This window comes from Hippopotamus amphibius, chromosome 1, assembly GCF_030028045.1.
Source record: "Hippopotamus amphibius kiboko isolate mHipAmp2 chromosome 1, mHipAmp2.hap2, whole genome shotgun sequence".
Classification (NCBI taxonomy): Eukaryota; Metazoa; Chordata; class Mammalia; order Artiodactyla; family Hippopotamidae; genus Hippopotamus; species Hippopotamus amphibius.
The window spans coordinates 45082005-45109747 of NC_080186.1; the positions used below are offsets into that span (position 1 = coordinate 45082005).

At 44.3% G+C, this 27743-nt stretch overlaps 1 protein-coding gene across 2 annotated transcripts; it reads left to right on the top strand.

The window, feature by feature from the left end:
- Positions 1–8425: 8425 nt before the first annotated feature.
- On the top strand, positions 8426–23449 carry DIO1 (iodothyronine deiodinase 1). 2 transcript variants are annotated; one of them, XM_057711536.1, is made up of 4 exons: positions 8426–8779; positions 16307–16450; positions 20231–20430; positions 22384–23449. In XM_057711536.1, the coding sequence occupies exons 1-4, from the start codon at positions 8440–8442 to the stop codon at positions 22450–22452; spliced, it is 753 nt and encodes a 250-aa protein (XP_057567519.1). In that variant the 5' UTR covers positions 8426–8439; the 3' UTR covers positions 22453–23449. The 2 variants fall into 2 exon arrangements, 1 of the variants encoding a protein (XP_057567519.1); XR_009049671.1 differs by lacking the exons at positions 8426–8779; positions 16307–16450; positions 20231–20430 and adding an exon at positions 20621–20756.
- Positions 23450–27743: the final 4294 nt, after the last annotated feature.

Here is a 27743-nt window from a genome sequence, read left to right on the forward strand (position 1 = left end):
GTAACTACAATAATAAATAAAATGAAAATCAAAGTTATTAAAAATTTCAGAAAAAGACATAAAAGTAATAATGAATTTATTTATACAAAAGTTTTTCAATGAGAATAAAGGAAAAACTTATGATCAATCAATAACAAAGGTATATTAAACTCATTGTCTCTTCATTTAAAATAAGGATTGATTTCTAGAATAATAGAATGATTCTGTCTTTTGGTTTTGATGTTACAGCACCAAGAATCCCAACTCCCAACACATATCTGCAACTGGAAAGGAAGGGCAAAACATATTTAACCACTTTCTAGGTTTCAATTATACATACTTATACCTACTCTGTATTCTAAACAATTGTCAGCTTCCAAAGTGTACCTGGTGTATCGCTGAAAATAACAGAATTGCTGGGGTTTGAAACATTTATGGGCAGTCTGTGTAACATGGTGTATTGGAGGTCCATCCCAAGGTCCAGTGATTTGTAGGAGGTCTCAGAGAACTTATCATATAGTCATACTCATAACTATGCTTTAACAGTGAAAGGATACAAGGTAAAATCAGCAAAGGGAAAAGGCATATGGGGCCAAAGTCCAGAAAAAACCAGGCACAAGCTGCCAAGAGTTCTCTCCCAGTGGAGTCACACAGGACACACTCAACTCCTCCAGCAACAAGCTGTGACAACATGTGTGAAATATCGTCTACCAGGGGACTCATCAGAGATCAATACCCAAGGTTTCGACTAGAGGATGGTCACATAGTCATCCTCTGTCTAGCATGTACCTAAATTCCAGATTCCCAGAAGAAAAGCGGGTTTTGTTTTTTTTTTTAATTTATTTCCTTTTAAAAAATTAATTTATTTTACTTATTTTATTTTTGGCTCTGTTTGCTCTTTGTTGCTGTGCATGGGCTTTCTTTAGTTGCAGAGAGCAGGGGATACTCTTTGTTGTGGTGCACAGGCTTCTCATTGCAGTGGCTTCTCTTGTTGCAGAGCACGGACTCTAGGCACGCAGGCTCAAGTAGTTGTGGCATATGGGCTCAGTAGTCGTGGTTCTCGGGCTCTGTAGTTGTGGCTAACGGGCTTAGTTGCTCCACAGCATGTGGGATCTTCCCGGCGCAGGGCTCAGACCCACGTCCCCTGCATTGGCAGGTGGATTCTTAACCACTGTGCCACCAGGGAAGCCCAGAAAGCTGGTTTTAACAACAGCTAAAATGTGGAAGGAACCCACGTGTCCATCAACAGATGAAAGCATAAGCAAAATGTGTTATATATATACAATGGAATATTATTCACCCTTAAAAAAGAAGGAAATTCCACAATATGCTACCACGTGGAAGAAACTTGAGAGCTATGCTAAGTGAAATAAGACAGTCATAAACAGACAAATACTGTATAGTTCCACTTATATGAAGTATTTAGAGTTGTCAAAAATCACACAGGCAGAAAATGTAATGGTGGTTGTTGGGAACTAGTGGGAGGAGAGAATGGAGAATTATTGTTTAATGAGTATCGTTTCAGTTTTACAAGGTGAAAAGTGTTAACGGGATGAATGGTGGTGATAGCTGCATAACAATGTGAATATTCTTAATGCCACTGGATTATACACTTAAAAATGGCTATAATGGTAAATTTTATGTTATGTGTATTTTATCACAAAAAAAAAATCGAAAATAAAAAGTAACAGGGCCAGTGATTGTAGATGTAGATTATGTAGGTTTTTTTTTTTCAGATCTTTTTTAAAATTTTTATTTATTTTTTTATTTTTTTGGGTGTACACCAAGTTCAATCATCTGTTTTTATACACATATCCCTGTATTCCCTCCCTTCCTTGACTCCCCCGCCATTCAGATCTTTATTGGAGTGTAATTGTTTTACAATGTTGTGCCAGTTTCCACTGTACAACAAAGTGAATCAGTTGTGTTTATACATATATCCCCATATCCCCTCCCTATTGAGCCTCCCTCGCAAGCCCTCTCCCACCCTCCCAGATCATATAGCTCTAGTAACTGTTTACATAACAACACTTTACAAAAAAAGGTAAGGGAATAGAAAAAGATATACTATGCTAATACTAATAAAAAGAAAGCTGGAATGGCTATATTAATTTCAGATAGAGCAAACTTCAAAGCAAGGAAAATTATCAGGGATAAAGCATTTCATAATGATAAAGGGGTTAGTTCTCCAAGAAGACATAAGCTTTAATGTGTATGTGCCTAACAACAGCACATCAAAATACATGAGGCAAAAACTAATAGAACTGAAAGAAGAAATAGGCAAATCCACTCTTAGAGTAGGAGACTTTAATACCCCTCTATCAGAAATGGATGGATCTAGCAGGCAGAAAATCAGAAAGGACATAGGAGAACTTAACAGCACCATTGGTCACCTAATAACAGTGGAATACACATTCTTCTCAAGCTTACATGGAACATTCACCAAGATAGACAATATCTGGGACCATAATACATACCTTAATAGATTAAAAAAATAAATCATACAATATATGCTCTCAGACCACAGTGAAATCAAACTAGAAATCAATAAGAGAAAAATACTTGGAAAACTGCAAAATACTTGTAGGTTAAACAAAACACTTTAAATATCACAGGGCCAAATAAGAAATCTCAAGAGAAATTAAGAAATATTTTGAACTAAATAAAAATGAAAATACAACTTAACAAAATTTGTGAGATGCAACAAAAATAGTACCTATAGGGAAATTAATAGCATTAAAAGCATATATTAGAAAAGAAGAGAGATCTAAAATCAATAAGCTTCCACCTAAGCAATCTAGAAAAAGGAGGGAAAATTAAATACAAAGTAGTCAGAAGAAAATAAGTTAAAATGACAGCAGAAATCAATGAAACTGAAAACAGGAAACCAATAGGGAAAATCAATGAAACCAAAAGCTGGTTCTTTCAAAAGATCAATAAGATCGATAAACCATGCTAACTAAGAAAAAAAGAAAGATAGAGATTTCTAGTATCAGAAATGAGAGAAGGTATATCACTACAGATCCCATGGGTATTAAAAGGGTAATAAAGGGATACTAATAATTCTCTACCCATACATGTGATAACCTAGATAAAATGGACCAATTCTTTGAAAGACACAATCTGTGTAAACTTACACCAGAAGAAATAAACAATCCGAATAGGCCTATTCTATTAAAGAATTTGAATAAATTATTAATAACCTTCCAAAACAGAAAAAGTACCAGGCCCAGATAGGTTCACTGGTGAATTCTACCAAACAATTAAGGAAGAAATTATACCAATTTTCTACAATCTCATCCAGAAATTAGAAGGAGAGGGAATAGTTCCTAACTTCTTCTACGAGGCCAGCATTACCCTAATACCAAAACCAGACAAAGACATTACAAGAAAATAAAATTATGGACCAATATCTCTCATGAATATAGATGTAAACTTCCTCAACAAATTATTAGCAAATTGAATCCAACAATGGATAAAAAGAATTATACATAATGACCAAGTGGAATTTATTCCAGATATATAAGACTGATTCAACATTAAAAAATCAATTAATGTAATCCATTACATGAAAAACCTAAAGAATAAAAATCACATGATCATATTAATACACGCAGAAAAAGCATTTGACAAAATTCAACATCTCTTATTTATAAAAATTCTCAGCAAACCAGGAAATAAGGGGGAATGTCCTTAACTTGATAAAAAGAAACTACCAAAAACCTACAGCTAATCTCATACTTAATGATGTTACACCCGAAGTTCTCTTACTAAGATCAGGAATAACACAAGAATGTACCCTGATGGTTTGCAAACTGGCCCCCTTACATGGAAGGCAAGGAGAAACCAAAGAAAGAGGCAGATCACTCCAGATTGGTAGGTGGCAGGGTGGCAGTTTAAATAAGCAAGGGAACTTACAAGGCTTGTCTTGGGTGGCCACAAGTAGATCTCTGAATCCTCCCACCATTATCTTAGAAGTTTATGCAGAGGACTTAACTGGGTTCAGTCATGTACAATCCAAATGGTCTTAACATCACATTACTATCTCAGGCTGCATACTTGGGGAACTTCTAGCATAGGGAAGGCAAGCAGAACACACATTCCAAGGAAAGGGGAGGAAGTGAGGAGCTTCTGATTGCTCAAGTCCGGCTTACAGGTTAACCAGCGGTCATGTCATTTCAGTGACCTCCTCCAACATCCCCTCTCACCACTCTTTCAACATCATACTGGAAGTCCTAGCTAATGCAATAAAAGAAAAGGAAATAAATGTATACAGATGGGAAGAAATAAATAAAGCTGTCTTTGTTCGTGGATTACACAATTGTTTATGCAGAAAATCTGAATGAATTGACCAAAAAACTACTGGAACTAATGTGATTATAGCAAGTTTGCAGGATAGAAGGTCAATACACAAAAGTCAATTGCTTTCCTATATACCAGCAATGAACAATTGGAATCTGAAATTAAAATCATAATACCATTTACATTAGCACCCCCAAAATGAAATACTTAGATATAAATCTAACAAAATATGTAGAAGATCTATACAAGGAAACCTATAAAACTCTAATGAAAGAAATTAAGGAAGAACTGAATAAGTGGAGAGATATTCCACGTTCATGAATAGAAAGACTCAGTATTGTCAAGATGCCTGTTCTTCCTAACTTGACCTATAGATTCAACACAATCCCAACTGAAATCCCAGCAAGTTATTTTGTGGATATTGACAAACTGATTTCAAAGTTTATATAGAGAGGCAAAAGACTCAGAATAGCTAGCCCAATACTGAATAAGAACAAAGTTGAAAGACTGACACTACTCGACTTCAAGACAATATAAAAATATAGTAATCAAGAGAGTATGATATTGGACTTTCTAGATGGCGCAGTGGTAAAGAATCCACCTGCCAATGCAGGGGACACGGGTTCGAGCCCTGCCCTGGGAAGATTTCACATGCCACGGAGCAACTAAGCCCGTGCACCACAACTATTGAGCCTGTGCTCTAGAGCCCATGAGCCACAACTACTGAGCCCATGTGCCGCAACTATTGAAGCCCACGCACCTAGGGCCCGTGCTCCACAACAAGGGAAGCCACTACAGTGAGGAGCCTGCGCACCACAGTGAAGAGTAGCCCCCGCTCTCAGCAGCTGGAGAACGCCCGTGTGCAGCAACGAAGACCCAATGCAGCCAATAAATAAATAAAATAAATAAATTTATAAAAAAAAAAGAGTATGATATTGGCAAAAGAATAGACAAATAGATCAATGGAAAGAAGAGAGTCCAGAAACAGACTCACACAAATATAGTCATCTAACCTTTTACAAAGGAACAAAGGCAACACAAAGGAGAAAAGAAAGTCTCTTTGACAAATGATTCTGGAACAACGAGACATCCACATGCAAGAAAAATGAATCTAGGCAGAGACTTTACACCTTTTCAAACATTAATTCAAAATGGATCTTAGACTTAAATGTAAAACACAAAACTATAAAACTTGCAGATGACACAGGAGAAAAACTAGATGACCTTGAGTTTGGTGATGACTTTTAGATACAACACCAAAGCTACAATTCATGAAAAAAGAATTGATAAGTTGGACTTCATTAAAATTAAAAACATCTGCTCTGAAAAAGACACTGTCAAGAGGCTGAGAAGACAAGCTACAGACTGGGAGAAAATATTTGCAAAAGACATAGCTGATAAAGGACTGTTATCTAAAGTAAACAAAAAGCTCTTAAAACTCAATGATTAAAAAAGGAACAATCTGATTTAAAAATGAGAACAGACACTTCACCAAAGAAGATATACAGATGGCAAATAAATATATAAAAAGATGCTTAACAGCATATGCCATTAGGGAATTGCAAATTAAAACAAGCGAGGTACCATTACACACCTCTCAGAACGGCCAAAATTCAGAACACAGACACCATCAAATACTGGTGAAGATGTGGAACAACAGGAACTCTCATTCGTTGATGGTGGGAACATAGAATGGTGTATCCACTTTAGAAGACAGTTTGGCAGTTTCTTACAAAACTAACCACACTCTTACCATAAGATCCAGCAACTGTGTTCCTTGGTATTTACCACATAAGCTGAAAACTTATGTCCATGAAAAAACCTGCACACAGATATTTATGGCAGCTGTCTTAGTCCATTCAGACTACTTTAACAGAATACCATAGACTGCATGGATTATAAACAACAGAAATTTGTTTCTCACAGCTTTGGAGGGTGGGAAGTCCAAGATCAAGGGATCCACAGATTCGGTATCTAGTAAGTGTCCACTTCCTGGTTCCTAGATAGCCACTTTTTTGTTGCATCCTCACATGGTGAAGGGGAAAGGGAGCTCTCTGGGGTGTCTCTTATAAGGACACTAATCCCATTCACTAGGGCTCTATTCCAATTACTTGATCACCTCACAAAGACCCCACCTCCAAATACCATCATTAGAGATTGTTTCAACATATGAATTTCGGGGAGACATAAACATTGTCTATAGCAGCACCATTATTCATAATTGCCAAAATTTGGAAACAACCAAGACATCCTTTATTAGCTGAACAGATAAATAAACTGTGGTACATCCAGACAATGGAATATTATTCAACGTTAAAAAGAAATGAGCTATCAAGTCATGGAAAGACATGGAGGTTTCATTACTAAGTGAAAGAAACCAGTCTGAAAAGGCTACATACTGTATGATTCCAACTATATGATATTCTGGAAAAGGTAAAACTATGGAAAGACTGAAAAGATGAATGGTTGCCAGGGGAGATGGAGGGATGAACAGGTGGAACACAAAGGATTTTAAGGCAGCAAAATTATTCTTTATGATACCATAATGGTGGATACATACATATCACGTATTTGTCAAAATCCATAAATGGTACACCACCGAGAGTGAGCTCTAATGTAAGCTATGAACTTTGGGTGATAATGATTTGTCAATATAGGTTCATCAATTGTAAGAGATGTACCACTCTGGTGGGATACGGATACCGCAGGAGCTGTGCACGTGTAGGGGCAGGAGGTATATGGGAACTTACTGTACTTTCTGTTTAATTTTTCTGTGAATCTAAAATTGCTAAAAAAATAGCCTACTTAAGACAAACAAACAACAACAACAACAAAAAAAGCAAGTGACACCAGGGATATAAGATTGCTCTGTACCTGGCAAAATGCTATATACACATGAGGGTCATTAGGCTTGAAGAGGCAGGCGTTTGCACTTTGCGGGCACAGCCTGTGGCATTTGCATTGAGATGCTCAAAACGAGAACATCTTTTGGAGCCGGTTTTTCTTTCTTTAAATAAAGTTTCTGTGCTAGAAGCCAAAGTTGACACCTTTTTGGAGGTGATAGCCACTTTCATGTCATTCTTCCTTCTACCCTAACACACCTGTATGTAAATGCCTCAGGAAGCGTAAACTTAAGCTTTGTGAATTAACTCCTTAGAGATTATTAATGGCAGAACTGGTCTGAGGCCACTTCCCCTCTCTGGGCCTCAGTTTCCCTGCTTAAAAAAGTAAGTGGTTTTTGATGTTTTCTAAGACACTTTCCAGCTCTGAGCTTCTATGATTCTTCTCTCAGTTTCTCCAATAAGCCATGCTGTCTCTGGCTTATAGTTCTTTGGACATGTGTTTCCTTCCACCAGGACCACTGACCCCACTTGCCTGGTTTACTGCTTGCTCTTCTGTCTTTCTGGTTTCAGCATAGACATCATTTCCTTGGGGAATTCCTCTTGACCTCTCTAAACAGAATTAGCTGCCCCGTCTCCATGCTCCCACGGCCACCTCTCAATCTCCCTCTCTGTACGTAATACACTAAATGATAATTTTCTGTTTACTTGATCCTTCCCCCGTCTACACGGCACCCTGCTGAGAGCAGAGTGTTATATTTATTACTCTACCCCCAGTGCTAAGGGGAGGTGCAGTCCCAGATTTCCCAGTTCTGTCTCTATCTGGAGAGCTTCCAGACCCAAATCTTCTGGGGAGGGCTATGCCTCCAGAGACACTCAACCACCAGCTAGAAGCTGTGAGTGGGAAAAACATCCTTCAGTAGTAAAAGAACAATTTACATTATTAAAAGAATAATTAACATTAGGACTTACCTGCGACAGCGCCTTTCTAAAGAACCACAGAGTCTCTTCAAGTGTGACCTTTTAAAGTTTTTGTTTTTAAAATTTATCAGAGAGAGAATTGAAGATCTGAAGTCTCCCAGTCCAAGTATCTCTCAAAGGCTAAGGCAAAGAATCAGAAATGACCATTAGACCAGACCTTTAGCACCTGACTTGGAATTTTCCATCCCATTGACAGGAAGGCAAACACCTTCTGTCCCGCCACCTTTCTCCTGTCCGGGTTGGCTGCTGCTACCCTGCACCTTTGTTCAGCTCCACCCCACGTGGCCCAGAGGTTTCCTCTCTGCCCAACGGCCTCAGAGTCAACTCTGGCTGTGCCATGATGGGGCTGTGCCCATCAGGGCTATGGCTAAAGAGGCTCTGGGTGCTCTTTCAGGTGGCCGTGCACGTGGCCATAGGCAAAGTGCTTTTGAAACTCTTTCCCGGGAGAGTCAAGCAGGACATCCTGGCCATGAGCGAGAAGACTGGCATGGCCAGGAACCCCCACTTCTCCTATGAAAACTGGATCCCTACCTTCTTCAGTGCCCAGTATTTCTGGTTCATCCTGAAGGTCCGTTGGCAGCGACTGGAAGACACAACGGAGCAAGGGGGTCTGGCCCCAAACTGCCCTGTGGTCCACCTATCGGGCCAGAGGTGCAACATCTGGGACTTCATGCAAGGTCAGGAGGCTAGTCCGGGCTTGAAAAGTGCTTGGTTGGGGGTGCTTGATGGGTGTGGGCAGGTGGGTTGGAAAGCCTGAATGCTACTACTCCAGCTGCTCCTTTATTGGCTTCTTGTCCTCTTCCCACTTCCTGAAACTAGGACTTCTCCTGGGTTCTGTTCTTCAAAGTGGCATCACCACCTTGCCAGGCAAGCAAACTGCACACCAGCCACACTGGCCATGAGCTCCTTCAGCACTGCTCTTACTGCACAGTCACTCTGCCTGGGGTGCTCTTCACCATCCCCCCCACCCCCCGCCGGGCCTGGTTCACTCCTGTTCATCCTTCAGACTCTTGCTCAGTGACACTTCCTGAGACAAGCCAACCCCGGGTCCCCTGGACCAGGTTACTCCCCCCTCTATGCTTAACATCCTAAATATTTCCTTATCACACCTGTCGTAGTCTGTAGTTTCGTGTGGGTATTTGATTAACGCCTGTCCCCCTCGCCAGCCGGCCAGCCCTGTGCAGGTGGAGGCCATGGCTCTAACCCACTCTTGGGTCCCCCTGGCTGCTGCTGGCCCGTGGTAGTTGCTCAGTAAACATTTGTTGAAGATCTCTCTTTCTCTATATTCCAGGCAAACCAGTTCTATATATTGGGGTTCTTAAAGGCCTCTCTGGTCAGTTTTCTCTTTTCATCCTTCTGCCTCTCCGTCTTGCCCTCTCTTCCCACCCAACTTGTGGATGGCTGCCAGAGTCCCCTTCCACAAGCACATCCCTGGCTGACTGGCACCCCCCACTCGCCAACCTTCAGCAGCCCCCCTCTGCATTAGGGATGAAGCCCAGGCTCAGCCTTGTGCTCAAGGTCCTCCCTGAGCTGACTCCAGATTTTCTTCCCAACTTCACCTGCAGGCTTCCCCTCGGGCCCACTGTCCCCAGATGAACTGCTCGTTCTTGTACATCTCTTGTGCTTTCCCTTCTCTTTGCCTGTGCTGATGTTGTTGGCCCTTCCCCTCTGTCACCAACATTCCTCATCGTCAGGGTCCTGCTCTCATGCCTCCCCCTGTGAAGCCAGCTCAGATCCTACAGCGAGGCCCACTCTTCCTCCCTCCTGAACTCAGGGATCTCTTCCCACACCTCACCTGGACACTGATCCTTCCTACCCAGCACCCAGCTACCCGAGCACAAGTGTCGTCCTCCTGTCCAGTGGGGAGCCTTGGCACAGGGCTGTGTCTGATTCATCTCTGAATTCCCAGGGCATAGACACAGCAAACAGAGTAGAGAAGGTCCCTGAGGCAGCTGGCTAATCTACTGGTTTTCAAAGCATGTTCTTTTGAACCCAACTCCCACAGATGTGCTTTACTATATAGAGTTCCCTGGTCAAAATAGTTTGGGAAACCCTGAATACTACACTCTCCTCCTGGAAATTCATCACACACATGAACATATAACAGGCTCCAAGACACCCTAAAGCTTAAAAACAAACAAAACTTTGAAAAAACTTGAACACAGCAGAGGACTTTTTTATATTCATATGTTCAAAAGTCACTGTTCTTCTGTCTGTTCATTATTGAATGTGCAGTACATGAAGGTATTGGCAATTAAAGTGAAATTTGCCCACATCCAAGAAATACACACACACACACACACACACACACACACAACTCCCCACTCTCCACCAGATGAAAATCCTATCTTCATCATACAGGTTCCAAAGAACACCCCCTTGGAAATGCTGACCTGATCCAATGCTTTCATTTTAAAAGGGAAATGGAGGACATTGAGAGCAAAGGTCACAGAGCCAATGAGAGACCAAGTTAGACCCAGAATCAGGGCTTTTTCATCCTGTTTTTTTTCAATACACCTCAACAGACATTTGTGAGCACTTCCTGTGAGCCAGACCATCAGCTAGATGCCAGGGACTCAGAGTTAGTTAGGAAAGAGCTTGCTCTTTTGCTTGAGAAATTTATGGTTCCACAGAATAGACAGATGTACAAATCCGTACAGTTCCATGAGGCAAGCAGACAAAGGTATGAATTTTGCCTGCAGGGCTTGGAAGTTTTCCTGGAGGAGGTGGCTTTGGAGTTAGGCCCTGAAGAATGAGTAAGATTTTTATAGCTTGAAAAGGGAAGAGTGTTTCAATCAGAGGGAAGGGCAAGAGTTTTTTGCTCGTGACTTTAAGTCACAGTGCAGAAATAACCTCTATTTATTCAACAGAGATTCACTAAGTGACCACCAGTGATAAGAGCAATGAGAATAATAGCTAATCTTTACCGTGCTAATCTTTACCTTGTATCAAGCACTGTGATAGAATCTGGCCAATTTGCTGACTTTTGATCGTCTAGTAATAAGTTCCATGAAAACCAACTTGCCTCATGGCCAATTCATAGCATTTACTTGCTTATTTTAGCTGTTTACTTCCCAGTGAGCCAGTGTACGTTTTAAAGACTGTTCTACTTGCCTCTGCTCCCTGCTGCTGCACCTGAAACTGAAGATGGAGCAAGAAGGGGTCTGAGAGACAAAAGAAAACTCTGTTTGCAAAATAGAATCAGCTTTCAGCACATTGGCCCAGAGTCCTCTGAAATAATAGGTACTGACGACACAGAAATCGACACAACTGGCAGAACTCATAACTCAGAGAGGGAGATAACGGAGTGGAAGAGGGAACCCAGGAGTTCTGGAAGGAGTAGGGTGGGGTAGGAAGGTGGTCAGGGGAAGGCTTCCTGGAGAAGAGGATGATGAGCTGGTGGTCTGGGGACTGAAGCCTTGAGGTGAGTGAGGAAGAGGAGAGTGGTGAACAGAGCGGAGGGGAGGAGCCGCAGAGGTCTGATACGTGGCGGGGCATCAGTCAGTTTGGCAGCAGTGGGGTGTGGAAGGCATGAAGGGGTGAAGAATGAGGCTGGAGACACCATCAGGGATCAGAGCTTGTGGGGCCTTATGCGTCTTAGCAAAGAAGGTGGCCTTTATCCTGAATGTATTGGTGAGTTCTAGAAGGATTTTCAAGCAGGGAGTTAACATGATCAGTTCTGCTTATTAGAAAGACATTCTGTTAAGTGTTTTGGAAACCCACCAGTTCACTAAAAAGCTCTGTTGTATGCCTTAGGTATAAATCTGAACTCATTTTAGAGGCACAGATTGGAAGGTCTGGAAGACTCTTTACAGATAATCTAAAGCAACCCTTTCATTTCTCAGATGCAAAGGCCCAGGAAGGTAAAGGACTTGCTCAGAGTCACACAGAGAGTTTTTGTAGAGTCAGAACCAGACTTGAGCCTTATGACTCTCAGCTAGTGTACTTTCTGTTATTGGATAAAACAACAGAAGCTCAGAGAAATAGCCAGCCATCTCTTACTCTCTGCATGTACGTGCACACACAAGACATACACACACTCTCAGGTGCACCCACGCGCAAAACATTGATTAACTGGCATGTTGGGGTAGAAGACAAGTCCGGGTAATTTCTTTTCTCGGAAACTTGGCAGTTAATCTGAAACAGGATTTATTTCAGCCCCCATTTAAAATCTAAAATCTCTCCAGGTATACTTATGAGGGGTCAGCTATAAATGGGCTTGCTTTACTGAGAGAGCCTGGTATGGGGGTTAATTCACTGATTTGGGGGTCAACTAGTAAGTGAACCAGTGGTGGGTTTGAGTCTAGTGCTACCACAGAGCTGTTTTCCAACTTATACAAACAAGCTGGACTTGACAGTCCTTGCCTGATGTTCTTGAGCTGGTGTCCTCTGCACTGTGGCCTGTGGACATAGGCAAGGTGCCAGCCCTCAGTGCAGCCACCCACTTGAGCCCACCCTTCCTCTCTCTGCTACCAGGAAAGCAGGGAACTAAGTTTAAACTTTGTCCTTCATACTGATCACTGCACCCAGACCTACTATAAATAATTAAACAAGTGGCTCTGTTTCTTCCAGTGTGCTAGTCAATGGATGTTGAAATTTTTTTATCCAATTAAGAACAAAATTCCAGACAGCTCATATTTAGCACTGGTTCTGACCTTAAATCTCCTCTGTTCTTATCTGAAGGTAACTCCCTGGGGTCACTGGAGGCCAGTGGCTGGCCAGTTGGCCATGACTGGCCTCTGAGCTTCCCCTGCTGTGACCTGGGCAAACCTGTCACATGGGCCAGGGTGCAACCAACTGAGGTCCTCTCAGTGCCTCCTAGGGCCTCCTATGAGGAAATCTGTGAGACAAGGACAAGGAGAACTTTGTATCTCCAGAGAAACTGAAAAATGAGGAATGTATAAGTAATCATGTTTCTCCTTTTTCCTTGGAGAAACTCAGAGTCAAATATTAGCTCAGTTATAATGAACGCATGAGACTTGTTCTGTGCCTCCCAGAGGCCCATGGTTTTTTAAAAATTTTATCTAATATTTTATTATATGTGTAAGCTGCTTCAAATCCTTTGCAGAATGAGATGAAGGAATAACTAACCCAGTAAACCTCTAGCAAGTTAAGATGCCCCCTACTCCGCATCCATCAACAAGTCCTGTCAGTTTTACCTCTTCCCCTTCCCCACTGCACACACACTAGCCCAGACTCCCATTATCTCTCATGTGGATTCCTCCAACTACCCCTAACTGCCATTCTCACCCTCAGTCCTTTCTCCATTGAGCAGCCAGAGCGATCTTCAAGTGTAAGCTGATCATTTTTCATCTCACAGCCTACTATAGCAGTCACAGTTCTGGCTTGCAAGCAACAGAAACGAACTCTAATTTCCTTAGTCACACACATTTACACATGTAAATATGCAAAGTGTATTAGAAAGATGTTGCAGGCTCCCCAGAATCAACCATAGCTGGAGTACTGGGCCTGGACCATATTTTAGCATCAACAGTTGGGCCTGGAAGCTGCTGTCACTGTAGTTGCCATGGGAATTCATCACCACTATAGAACTCCACCTTTCCTGACAGGGCACTACCACTGGGCTGTGGATGAATTCTACCGTCTCAATCACTCCAGAATCAAAGAGCTATGTGTGAGTGTCCAAACAGCCCAGGCTGGGTCACTGCCTGTGCCCTGGCTGCTGGGAGCAAGAATGGACCTGACCCCTCTGTCTTCTGTAGAGCAAGGCTGGGCGTACTTCTCTATCAACAGTACAAAAAAATAGGGAATTCCAAGGAGGAAGGAGGACTAGAGACTGAGCAGCCAAAATTGCAACAAATCACCACCTTTGCTTTAACTGCACGACATCCCCTCGTACTTGGAAGAAAATCCAGGTTCTATACCAAGGCATAGGAGAGTCTGCCCACTTTGGCCCATACCTACCTCCCCAGTCTTGTCTCTCATTGCCCCTGGCCTGGTTCCAGTCACCGTGGCCTTGCAGGTCCTGAACACACCAAGTTCTATCCCTCCTTGGGCCTTTGTTCATGGGGCCACTTTGTCTGGAATGCTCTTCTCCTCCCTTTGCCCGTAGCTGGCTCTTTCCTGTTTCTCAGGGTAAATGGCATCTCCTCAGAGGCCTCCCTCCCCCAACCTACCTGTCTCAAGTAGGTCACTCCTTTATAGTCTCTTTTTTGACACTTATCACAACTTGAAATGACTTCCTTTATGCATTTGCTTGTTTCCTGCCTGTCTCCCTGGTGAACAGACCTCCCATTGCTTGCAGGCAGAGACCTGCTGCGCTTGCTCTCTGCTGAATCCCCAGTGTGCAGCGGAGACCCGTGCACATTAAGAGCCCTGAATAAATGCTTGTAATGGAATGAGAGTGTGCTTGGTGTTGGGGATATGCGGAAGAATGAGGAACAGGCCCTGCCCTCAGGGGCAATGAGTAGCCTGAGGGATACAGATGCTTAAACTGGCCTTGTCAAGTGTGCCACGCTCTGTCTAATACATGTGCGGTAAGGGCTCAGCAATGTCAGTTCTGGTCACAAGTAACCACAGGGTGCTGGCAGGTCCCTAGAGTTCCCCTCAGTCTAGGCTGGGGGAATTACAGAAGGCTCCCACCCAGGGCCGGCTTCATGGCATGAGACCAGTGAACCACAAAGGGTACCACATTCAGAAGGGCTTTGGGCTTGGGGCTGGATGCTCTGAAGTCGCTGTCTTGAAATTCTTAATAGTTTTATTTTTAATGTGCATTTTGTAAGAGAAGACTTTTCTGACCATGGAACATGCCCCGGGACCTGGAGCCTCGGCTCACAGGGGCTCCTGCTTCCCACAGCCTCCCTGCCCCACCCCCCACGTTTGCCAACGCCCACTCCTCCACTACCAGTGCCCCAGTCTATCCAGCCTCCTTCCTGCTCCCGCCCAGTGACGGCTGCCTCCTCTGGCCCCAGAGAGGGCGTGGACCCAGGAATGGGAAAGGTTAGGGTCAGGTGTGGGCATCCCACAACATCTCATAGTAGGGTGTGGAGGTGGCCGTCCCCAGCCTAGGCTGACAGCCATGAAGCATCTTGGCAAGTGACTGGGGCTGACTTGGTGGGAGAAGCCTTTTGCCCCCACTCCCCTCATCACGGTACCTAGCATGTCCCTGCACGGAAGTTGCCATACCCTGTGGTTTGGGGCGATGGCAGGTGGGAAAGTGACATCTGGCTCAGTTTCTGTGCTCCTGCCGGGGCATGGTGCATTGGTCTGGTGGCTGGAGGGAAAGGAAAGCTGGTAGCCAGCAGCCACAAGAACACATACACATGTGCACAGAGTTTGGGGCCTCCTGGGTGCCTGTGAGAGTCTGCATCCACCCTATGAGTATCCCTGTGCCCAGAGGAGCATGACATTAAATAGCAACTAAAAAGCAGCATGCCAGGGCAAGAGAGACACTGCACAAGAAAACTTTACGTATTTTAATTTATTTAATGGCGCTTACCCCCCCGTTTTGAACAAGAGGCCCTGCATTTTCATTTTGCCCTGGCCCAGCCAATTATGTGGTCAGTCCCCAGGCTTCACTCCCCTTTGTGGAGTCTCCTCCCCTGCTCCCCATTTCACAGCTCAGGGAGGAGATGAGAGCTAAGAATAAAACAGCTTACGTTTTTTGAGCACCTACTGTGGGCAGGCACCATTTTAAGCCCTTCCCTGTTTTAAACTTATTTAATCCTCAGAACAATCCTATAAGGTAAGTATTTTTATTGTGTTTATTTGTGGGTGAGGGAACTGAGATGCTTTGAATGGAAAGAACACCAAACTAAGAGTCTAGATGCCAGAATGTTAATTTTAATTCCATCTCTGACCTGCTGTGTGACATGGAGCAAGCCTATGAGCCGGGGAAGAAAAATCACCCAGCTTGTAGTACACTAATTACATCCATGAGAGAATAGGTGTGAGCCTGCCTTATAAACTGCATGAGAGGTGCTCTCTTTGTCATTACCACCCAGTGAGTGCAGGTGGTCCACTGGGATCACCTGATAGATCCCCTCATTTTGCAGGAGTAAACTTGCTCCAGCCCCTGCTAAATCATGTGTTCCAGGCGTCCCCCCCCCACCCCCATGGGGCCCTGCCTCTATCTTAGAGGGGAAATAAAGGTAAGAGAATGAAAGCAGAAGTGAAGATGGTGCTTGCAAAAGAAATGCTTTTGTGTGTCGATTATTAGTTGATGATGGTTCCATTTGTTTCAGGCAACAGGCCATTGGTGCTGAATTTTGGAAGTTGCACCTGACCTTCATTTATTTTCAAATTTGACCAATTCAAGAGACTTGTTGAAGATTTTAGTTCCATAGCCGATTTTCTCATCATTTACATTGAAGAAGCACATGCATCAGGTAAAAAAAGATTCCTTGCTTCTACCCCTTCCCTCCCTCTCTCTCCCCTTCACTCAAGGTTGAGGGGGTGCAGAAGAAGAGGAGAGAGGAAAAGAGCCACGATTTATTGAGGACCTACCATCTCCCAGTCCCTGATAGGTTTACCCACCACTTGCTAACTCCACAGTCTGTCCTTTCAACTAAGCACACAGAGCAGAAAACCTGGAGTGACAGGTCTAGCTGGGAGAGCCTCTAACATTCTGAATGGATAAACAAGGAAATCAAGGGAGAGGAGCTAATACAAGCACAATCACAAGGAATTTAGCCCTGAAATGTCACAAGTGAGATGGTGGCTCTACAGCAATTTGTGAAATCCATTCTAAGACTCTTCAAGCTCAAAGGGACTTTGTGATTCATCTCGGTCAGAGGTTCCCAAGTGTCAGGGGGCACCCAGAAGCACCTAGAGGGCTTGTTAAAGCAGACTGTTGGTCCCCACCCCAGAGTCTGAGTTAGATCTTTGGTGGGGCCTGAGAATTTGCATTTCTAACCAGCTCCAGGTGACGCTGAAGCTGCGGATTGGGGACCACACTTTGAGAAGCACTGGTCTGGGCCAATTTTTACCTGGGGCTGGGATCCTTTCCTCAGCTCGTAATAGGTGATGACTCATCTTCATTACTTGATGGGAAATCTTGTTCCTTTGCTGCACAGCTGTTTGTGAGAAAGTCCTTCCTTACGACGGGCAGACATGTCTCTTCCTGAAACTTCTACAGCTTGGTCTAAGCCCCTGGAACTTTACAAGATGGTCAGACACATTCCTGTCTCCCTGATTTTCATGGGGACTGAGCCCAAGAGTTTGGCCCAAGTCTCAATCCCAGGGACTGGAGAAAGCAAGAGGGCTCCTGTGGCTGAGTGGAACAAGAGTCATTTACTCACCCATCTCCCCACAAGGTGACAGGCTGTGTTGATCATCTGTCACCCAGCACCTGGCAGAGTCCATGTCACAGAGTCACAGCTCTGTAAAAGTGCGTGAGTGGTTAGGCCAGTATTAGCTTTGCTGGCTTATCCATGTGTTTTAAGGGTAGAAATCAATATTAACTAGTTATCAGCAAAGCTGGTCAAGCAGCCCTTTCCCCAGTGTGGTCCTTAGATACCTCATGTCTGAGCCATCTGGGTTGCTTGTTGAAATGCGTATTCCAGGTCCCCAGCATCGGCCCACCACATCTTAATTCACATGCATCCAGAGGCTGGAGAACTGCTTTCAACCTAACACTGTGTTCATTTAACTGGCAGTTTCTATCCTCATTTAAGGCTTTCAGGCAATGTAAACAGGTACATGGAGGTACATTATTAAACCGTTCTCTCTACTTTTATGTATATTTGGACATTTCCAAAATAAAATTCAAAACAAACAGCATAGGTAACAGGTGAGCAAAGTCAAGCACAATGTGTCTCTTTGTTAAATACCCTTTGGGAAAGCAGCAGGCATCAATAAAAGAAAGAGAACTTGGACACCTACAGATGCCTGTGGTCTGAATGGTTGAGAAGAGGCGATGCCTTGGTGTTCTCACAGCTGATGGGCGAAGCTCTGCCAAAGCTGATTTAACTGCGGGGGCAGCTGCTGCTCACTCTTTAAAGTGCATTCAAGTCACATGGTGATCTTATTAGGATGCAGAATCTGGCTCAGCAGGGCTGCGGAGGGGCCTGAGACTTGGCATTTTAATCTGCTACCCAGGTGGTGTTGAGGCTGCTGGTCCAGGGACCACACTTGGAATAACAAGGTTGTAGAGGATCCAGCTTTAATCTCTAAAAGAACAAATTGCAAACTGCAACAAGAGCGGTTGGATTGTCACAGAAATTGCTTCTGGTCCTGATACCTGTCTCCCCCCCCCCATTTCTCCTGGAATCAGACTGAGCAGGTTTAACTCTTTCCTGGACCCAGGGCTGTCCACCTCAAGCCATTGAGGAAAGGCTTCATGTCCCAGTCTTGACCCACACTGGTCTCTGTGCTGCGTACCCTCTGTGCTGTGCCACTCCTAGTTCAAGCATTTCTTCTTCCTCTCCACCCCCTTCCCCAGGGTACTTGTTTTATCAATCAGACAGAAGTGGGTGAGGACTGCACCCCAGAATTAAAATGCACAGAGTCAGTGTCCACCAACCCTAGGAGGTCTGGGGTCTGCAGTCTAAATCAGTTGGCTTCCTTTTTCCCCACATACCACGTGTTGTCCAGGTAAATTGCAGGGAGGCACAAGGTGTGGTGGGAAGAACAGAGTTCGGAGTTTCAGACCTGAGAGGGAGTCAGCTCCATCACGTGCTGGCCAAATGACCTGGACAACTTACCTTCCATGCCCATTTCTGTGCCACTAAAATGGGATAACACCTATCTCACAGAAAAACTCATTTAACAAAATTTAATGAGTACCTCCTATGTGCCCAGCCCTGTGCTTAGTCTAGGGATATATAGAGATGAAATGTACACTCAGATCCTGTCTCTAAGGAACTCACAGAATAAAGGTGCGGAGGCTCCTCTCGGGGCCTCCACATTCGCAGCTGCAGGGTGGGGATGAGAATCCCTGCTTGGCCTCTGGTGGGAGGCTGTTGTGACGCTCCAGTGAGCTAATGGGAGGAAAAGACTGACCGCCTAGATGTGATATACATGTAAGTTGGTATTATTGTCATTAATAAAGTTTTGCTGTCTTGGGGCAGGTAATAAATATTTTAAACCGTGTCCAGGTCCTTGTATCTTGGTGTGTATTTCTCCTGAGAGCTGGGTTTTCCTAGGGGAGGGGTACTGAGCAGAGAGGACTTCGAAGCATGGAGGAGGTGAAGCCAGTTCTGCTGATAGACTTCAGCAACTTATATTACCCTGGAGGGCAACTATTAGTATAAATGCAGGCCACGCGGCTTCTGGAAGAACCCATGACTGCATTATCTGGGTTCCAGTTTCCCCAGATACTGGGCAAGTAGAAGGACAAGGCCAGTGGCAATTTATGGTTATTTTTCCAACCTGTGGGCCCATTAGCTAATGAGTACCATCTCCTTTAGGTAACACAGATGGGCACCTCATCAAATGAGGCCAATTGAAAAATCCCCTTCCATTGAAATGAAGCAGCCTTAAATGGGTTTGGTTTGGGCGGGGGCATCTCCAGAGAAAAGTAGTAGAATACCTGCAGTATAGAATAAGAACTTGAAAAAAAAAAAATGAAAACCGGCTTCTTTCCCATCTGTCTGCTATTTGGGGGCAGTCAGGCAAAATAAGTCAATATCTTTCAAGCAGCTTTCAAGCCAATATCTTTCTGCAGCTTTCAGAACCAGGCAGAGCACCAGGAATTCTATAAAGTTATCTCATATAAGCCTCACAGCCATCTGCAATGTAGATTCTGTGAATCCCACTTAACAGATGGGAAAACTGAGAATTTAAAGAGCTCGCCCAACATCACACAGGACAGCTGAGTGTTTCAGGGAAGCCTTCCTGAAGGAGACGGTGTTATAGCAGTGGTTCTCATTTGTCCCGCGGGGGACATTTGGCAATGTCTGAGACATTTTTGCTTGTCACAAACTAAGGGCAGGAGGGGGCTACTGACATCTAGTGAGCAGAGGCCAGAGATGCTGCTCAACGCCTTACAACACACAGGACGGCCCCCACAACAAAGAATTATCTAGCCCAAACTGTCAACAGTGCCAAAGTTGAGAAGTCCTCCATCCGCAACCCTCAGTTGAAAGTTTGGGGTGGGGTGGGGCGTATTTGCCTGCAGGGAGTATGTGCCATGCCCGTGGGGCCGCTGCCCAACTTTTCTCTTATAGATGGCTGGGCTTTTAAGAACAACGTGGACATCAAGAATCACCGGAATCTCCAGGACCGCCTGCGGGCAGCCCAGCTGCTGCTGGACAGGAGCCCCCAGTGCCCTGTGGTGGTGGACACAATGAAGAACCAGAGCAGCCAGCTCTATGCGGCGCTGCCCGAGAGGCTCTATGTGCTGCAGGAGGGCAGGATCCTGTACAAGGTGCGGACCTGGGGCAGGCGGCCAGGGGAGGGCAAGGGCAGAGACAGGGCTTTGAGCCAATGTTCAGAGAAGGAAATTGACTTGCCCAAGGCCACATTGCACAAGGCTCTGATTTCAATTCTAAATCCTCTGGGATGGGATAGGAGTGGCAGGGTTTGGAGCCGCTAATCCCTGAGACAGGCCTGAACCTGGAAGGGGGTGCAGAGGCCAGAAGAGAACCAATGCTGCAGTATGGAGCTGGAAATGCTGAAGCGGGAATTCAAGGCAGGAATTGAGTCCAGGCTTCTTTTCTGGCGATCGGGTCCTCCTTCAGTGCTTCCAGTCTGGTAAGGGGAGGGAAGTAAGTGCAGCCTCCGATCCTGTGGGCATGGTTAGCCGCTCCTGAGAGGACGGAAATTAAGTCTTATAGCTGCTGAAGGCATTCAAGCCTTGGCGAGTACACGAAGCCCAGCCCTGTGGGTGCTCCTCTGCCCTTCGTAACGGAAATGCCCCCATTTCTCCAATCACACCCTTCCCTAATGTGCCTTGGTGCCTCGGCCCACCCTCTCCCCTATATCTGCAGTGGTTTCACTCGCCATGTTCACGTGGTCAGGCAGACGCTCACTCATGCAGCTGAAACAAGCAGCAACCTGCAGGTGAATCCTCAGGGCACTAAAGGTCACAGCACAAGGACTCGGGTCCTTCTTCCTTTTGCCTCTCCTGCAACACGGCAGTAAGGGGCCGACTGAGGTACGCTAGGTACCGAGTCCCTGCCCTGGGTTAGGTTTGTGTCCTGGAAACACAAACACAGATTTAAAATGACCCACGCTTTGCTTCAAGGTGCTCATGGTGGCGGTGATAGGGAAGATATGAACAGAGCGTTAAAGCAGCCTGAGAGCTGTGAGACTCCAGAGCACAGATCGGCAAAGCTTTTCTGTAAAGGGCCAGATAGTAAATATTTTCGACTTTGTGGGCCAAATCATCCCTATCGAAATGATTCAGTTCTGCTTTGATAGCACAAAACCAGCAGAGACAATATGTAAACGAAAGGGTGTGGGATATCAGGACAGGGTTGGCTCTCAAACTACATTTTCTGAACCCTGGTGAAAGGCAGGCCTTTCAGAGGAGCTGACAACTGAAGCCAGTCACGTGAACACAGTGAGTGAAAACCACTGCAAACATAGGGGAGAGGGTGGGCAGAGACACTGAGGCGTATTAGGGAAGGGTGTGAATGGAGAATTGGGGGCATTTCTGTTATACAAAGGGCTCATTCTGGACCAAGGAGTTTGGCCTACATCTTAGGGCAAAAGAGAGCCACTGAAGAGTTTTGAGCAGAGGAGAGGCACCATCAGATCTGTACTTTAGAAAGATCACGGCCTATGGGGTAAAGAATGAACTGGATGGAGCAGAGGCTGAGGACTAGGGGTGAGAGGAGGTGTGGCAGGTGCCCAAACAGGAGATGAGGAGGGCTGAACTGAGGCTGTAGGATTGGAGAGGCAGAGGTGATCTGATGCAGAGTGGTCAGAACTTGAGGTGAGAGGTGGAGAAGATGATAAGGCTGCTCTGAAGGTCTGATTGTGGAAGAGAAGCTAATTTGTATAGGCCCCTTTCTCCTTTTGAAACTACTCAATTTACCCGCTCTGGCTTTCCTCCTGCTTCTCTGTCCAGTCTTCCGATTAAATGTTGGTGCCACTCCACCAAGTGGGGAAAGTGGGGAGGGTGGGGGGGGAATGAATTGGGAGATCGGGATACCAAATTGTACACTCTAAATATATACAGTTTATTGTATGTTAAAAAAAATGTTGGTGCCACTCCACATGCTTTCGCTGGGTGATCTCATCACCGCACGGGCACCTGCCTTGACGACACCATCCTGATGACTCCCACATAAATATCACTGGCCCAGATCTCTCAACTAAGCTACATATTCCTACAAGTTGGAAATCTGGAAATGATGACTCAATTCTCTTTCAGGGTAAACCTGGCCCTTGGAACTACCATCCAGAGGAAGTTCGTGCTGTTCTGGAAAAGCTCCACAGTTAATCTGGATGGATTCCCCCAGTTCTAGGTGCCCAACAGGAGGGCTCCTCAAGGCTTGGCTTGCCCTCCACCCCAGCTGACATATACCTCTTGACCTGTGTCCGCAGCTGAATCACTAGCCCGGATTTTTCTGATCCAAGCAAACAATTGTTACAATGAGAAAATGAAGCCACAAGTTAGCTGAGTGTTAAAGAAGGTACAATTCCACACTGCCCCCACCGTGGAGACCTTGTTCATTGCATAATGTCTCAGCGAGAGAGCAGGTGCACTCCCTGGGCTTCCTTCTGAATATTCAGCCACTCTACTATGGCATTCCTTAAATGAAGTAACTTCATTTTACCAAATTTGCCATTTATGGAATTGATAATTTAAGACACTAAATTGGTTTTTAGAACTAAGCATGGGGAGAACTCCAGGTGTCTAAAGAGAGGTGAGGAATTTAAAGAGAAAGGAGTAGGAATGGGAGCAGACAATACAGACGGTAACCCTTTCCTTGACAAAAGATTTAAACCAAAGGGTGGTGGCGGTGATGAGGGGTGAGTTTCCATGGTAATACATCTTCAATTCTACTGTAGAAGAGGAGGATACTCACTTTACCATCTTTGAATATATTTCATAGAAGTCTGGCTCTCCATACCCGGGAATCTTCCACTATCTTCACTTATCAAGAGCCACTTGGGGGGAGGACTGGCTTCCTAAAAAACATTATAACCTTGACCAAACTAGACAATAGGCACTACAGAGCTATCATTTAGTTATGCAGATGCTCATATCTGAAATTCTGTTTCTCTGATTTCTTCACAAGTTCCTAATGGTTATTTGGGTTAGATTACAGGAGACTAATGGATAACCATTGATATTGATCTATTTTCTCTGCCTCTTTTCATATTTGTTTATGATGGCCACAGCCTAAAGTACACACGGCTGTGACTTGATTTGAAAGAAAATGTTTGAAGATGCAGCAAGCTAATACAGAATGATTAAAAAATATCAGGCTATTTTGGGTGGCTTAAGTGTGATCTTTACATTGTCTTTTCTAATGTATGTCGGCTTGTTCTAGCTTTTATTATAGACCAATGTAATCTGATCAGCAAAAATAGCATATGCTGGAAGGCCCTCCTTTGGAGGGAAGGACACTCAGTGTCTATGTGTTACCTGTCTAACATGATTTTGTCTTGTGAACTCCTTGCCAGAGAATGTCCATATTGGAATCAAATTACCTTAACAAGGCTTCCCTGGTAGCACAATGGTTAAGAATCTGCCTGCTAAGTTAGGGGACATGGGTTTGAGCCCTGGTCTGGGAAGATCGCACATGCCACAGAGCAACTAAGCCTGTGTGCCACAACTATTGAGCCTGTGCTCCAGAGTCCGTGAGTCACAACTAATGAGCCCACGTGCCACAACTCCTGAAGCTCACATGCCTAGAACCCATGCTCCTCAATAAGAGAAGCCACCACAGTGAGAAGCCTGTGCACCACAAGGAAATGTAGCCCCTGCTCACCGCAACTAGAGAAAGCCCGTTCACCGTAACAAGGACCCAACACAGCCAATAAAAAAAAAAAAAAAAAAAAAAATTACCTTCACAACATGGCATAATAGAATGGTCTTGGGAGGCATTTTTCTAACATGAAAACACATTCTCCTCGGCTCTGCCTTAGCTGCTACATGTTACTATTAATGTTGCTATTTTACTTTTTAAAAAATAGTTGTTAATCGTCTGTCAGGCACAGGCACTTTCAAGTATGTGGTCTTATTTACTCTCTATATATCTCAAAGAGGAGATTATTAGCCCCATTTCACAGATGACAAAACCAAGGCTTCAGAGTTAAGTAACTTGTGGACGGTCTCAGAACCAGTAAGTAACAAGCTGAGAGTCAAACCCCACCTTTAACTTCAGACCAGCTCTGGTCTCTGCTGGCTGTGTGACTTTGGTTAAGCTAATTTGGTATCTTGAACTATTACAAAACAGGGTATCAATAGTGCCTGCCCCACAGAAGACTCATGAGTAAAGCACTCAGAACTGTGCCTGCCTTGGAGAAAATGCCATCGAAGCGTTAGCTATTATTGTTACCATCATTACTGTTCCACAACTGCCTCCTTGGGCCCCCTTCAATTCACGTCTATAAGTGCATAGGAATATCCCAGTTTTAAACAAATAATAGTAGCTGGAACTGAGGAGTTTTCAGAAAGCTAAAATAGATCCCAAACATTCCAATTCAATTCTCTTCAATGTAATGCTTCAGACATTGATTGAGTGCTGATTCTTTTCTGGGTGCTGAGTGATGATGCAAAGATGATGAAGTCCAGCTTTGGTTCTCCAGCAGCTTAACCTCCTGGGGCAGGAGGCACGGGGGTGGACATACACTGCAATAGCCATAATTCAAGGTGGAATACGATGGGTCAGAGCTGAGGTGAAGACTGAAGCTCAGAGAGCACAGAAGAGAGAGCAACCCCTGAGCTGGGTGCATCTAGGAAAGTTTTGTGGAGGTGGTAGCCTCTGGGCTTGGCCTTCAAGGATGCCTAGGACTTCTATAATCTGGGATGGGAGTCTGAAGAGCATGGAAAGGGAGAGGGGCATTAAAATGGACTAAATAACACGGACAAAGGTGGGGGAAAGAACCTGCCCAGGAGACTGCAAGAGGTTTGAACTCAGTTCTAATTCATGATCAAGAAAGGGTTTTTCTCGGACTTCCCTGGTGTTCCAGTAGTTAAGAATCCGCCTGCCAATGCAGGGGACATGGGTTTGATTCCTGGTTGGGGAACTAAGATTCCACATGCTGCGGCTCAACTAAGCCCATGCGCTGCAACTAGACAGAAGCCCACATGCTGCAATGAAAGATTCTGCATGCTGAAACCAAGACCCGATGCAGCTAAATAAATAAATAAATAAAGGGCTTTTCTCTTTGAAGGTGACCTTTCTGGGTCTGGATAACAAGAATGAACTGACTCTGCTTGACTAACATTGGAAAGTACGAGTAAGTAAAAGAAGCTTGTTAATATGTGTTGTCCCACTCTGAGTACAGTTTGCATTCAGAACATCAACTAATTTGGATAATCTTCATAACAACGTCTGTCTACTTTCAACGGGAGGGTTTACCTTAAGTTCATTTGTTCTCTAGGGGCGATGACCTTTGTGATACCTGACTTTACATGGGGCTCTGAGCCTACACCCCATTCTAGCTGATGCAACACTTTGCCTTACGTGCCTGGCAGAAGGCCCAGGAAACCCAGGCTCCGTCTGACTCTCAAAAATTGGCAGATGCCCTCAGAGTGTCCCAGTGACTTTAATGCTTGTTCAACTCCCCAGAGCCAGGCTGTCAGTTGGTTCCTGGCCACAGACAACTTTATTTCTGGTAAACTCAGCCATTAATCTCCAGAGGTGTATTAAAATGTTTTATCCAACATGTTTTAGATGTTCGATTCCATAATACCCAATTGGCCATATAGATTACATCATTGAAAGTCTCAAGTATGCAGTTTTTTGAGGAAGGGCACATGGATCCTGTATTCCTTGAAGTCTTCTATGCTTCTAACAACCAGCTGTTGTCTTTAAGCCTGAAGTATAACTGGCTGGGTTTCAGATTCTTATGTTTCAGTCTCTTTACCTCAGAGATTTGTGGGCATTGTTCCACTGTTGTTTAGCAGTCATGAGAGGAAAAGTCTGAGGCCAGCCTAATTTATTTCCCCTGGCACTTGACTGCTTTTATTCTGCCTGGAAACTTGCCAGATTCTTTCTTTCATATTTGAAGTTCAGTAACTTCACCAAGATGTAGTCCAGTATTGATTGTTCTATGTCAAAATTTCCCTAGAATACTGCTGTGTGCCCTCAGAATTCATATGTTAAATCTTAAAGGCCGATGTGATAGTGTCAGGAGGTGGGAGGCAGTTGGGAGGTGATTAGGTCATGAGGGTGGAGTCTTCCTGAATGAGATTAGAGCTGGCTTGCCCTCTTCCGCCATCTGAGGATACAAGAAGTCTGCAACCCTGTAAGAGGGCCCTCACCTGACCTTGCTGACACTCTCATCTCAGATTTCCAGCCTCAGAACTGTAGAAAATAAATTTCTGGCATCTCTAGGCCACCCAGTCTATGTTATTTTTGTTGCAGTAGCCTGAACGGACTAAGGTAAATACAATATCCCCTTTTGATCTTAAGATTTCTTATTCTTTTTAATTTCAAGGACATTTTTTTTGTTGCCTTGAACATCTCTGTTGCATTTTGTCCTATTATCTTACTCAGGAACTATAATTATAATTCTGAGTATCTTGTATCCTTTTTTTCTTCCATAACCATTATCTTCTCCATAACTTTAAAAATCTTTGCCGTTTTCGATTCCACGTTGTGATTTTTCTCAAACTCTTTCCTCTGATCCCGATTCTTCTTAAGTTGGGTTTATTATTGTTCCAGATATGGCTTGTTGGTTCTCACTCTTTCCCACTCTTCTACACTCTCCTCTGGATTTCAGGAGCTAGAAGCCTGAACACTGCATTCTTTTTTTTTTTTTTTAGAACTTTTATTGAGATACAATTGACATACAATAAACTGCATATATTTAGTGTACACTTTGATTTTTTTTTTTCTTATTAGTATGAACATTGCATTCTGGTTAGGTCGTGCCAATGGGAAGCACTGGTGGAGATTAAATGTGGGCAGAAGGGGGAAGTCATTTTCTCCACCTCTGGCTGTAGGGATTGCAGGAGACTGGCTGTAGGGATTGGGCTCACCAGCCATGGTGGCAGAGTGGCATCTGTTCAGAGGCAGTAATGGTGCTTCCAGTGATCAGCAGGGAGTGTGGCCCGTGGCCTCCAGCTCTGGGTTACATTCCCATCTTCAGTTTGTCTTCCCAGCCTTTCCAACACTTTGTAACAAGTTGCCTGCATCATTTCCGCACAGCTTTAACTGTATATCTAGATTGACTTCCGTTTTCCTAGCTCAACACTGACTGCTACAATTGTCATCACCAGCCCTTTGCCTCTCACGTGTCTTTCACCTCTGAAACAGTTTTATTTTCTCCTCCATTTCTTTTCTCAGGTCTGCCAGCTCAATTTTCAACTTTTCTTTTTTTTTTAATCTTTGCCTCTCTTCTTTGAGCTCTCTGTCTTTTTTTTTTTAATTTTTGGTCACGCCCCACGGCATGTGGGATCTTATTTCCCCAACCAGGGATCAACATGTGCCCCCTGCATTGATGTGCCCCCTGCATTGGAGGCACAAAGTCTTTTTTATTTTTTATTTATCTATTTATTTATTTGGCTGCATCGGGTTTCAGTTGTGGACATGTGGGAGCTTTCATTGCAGT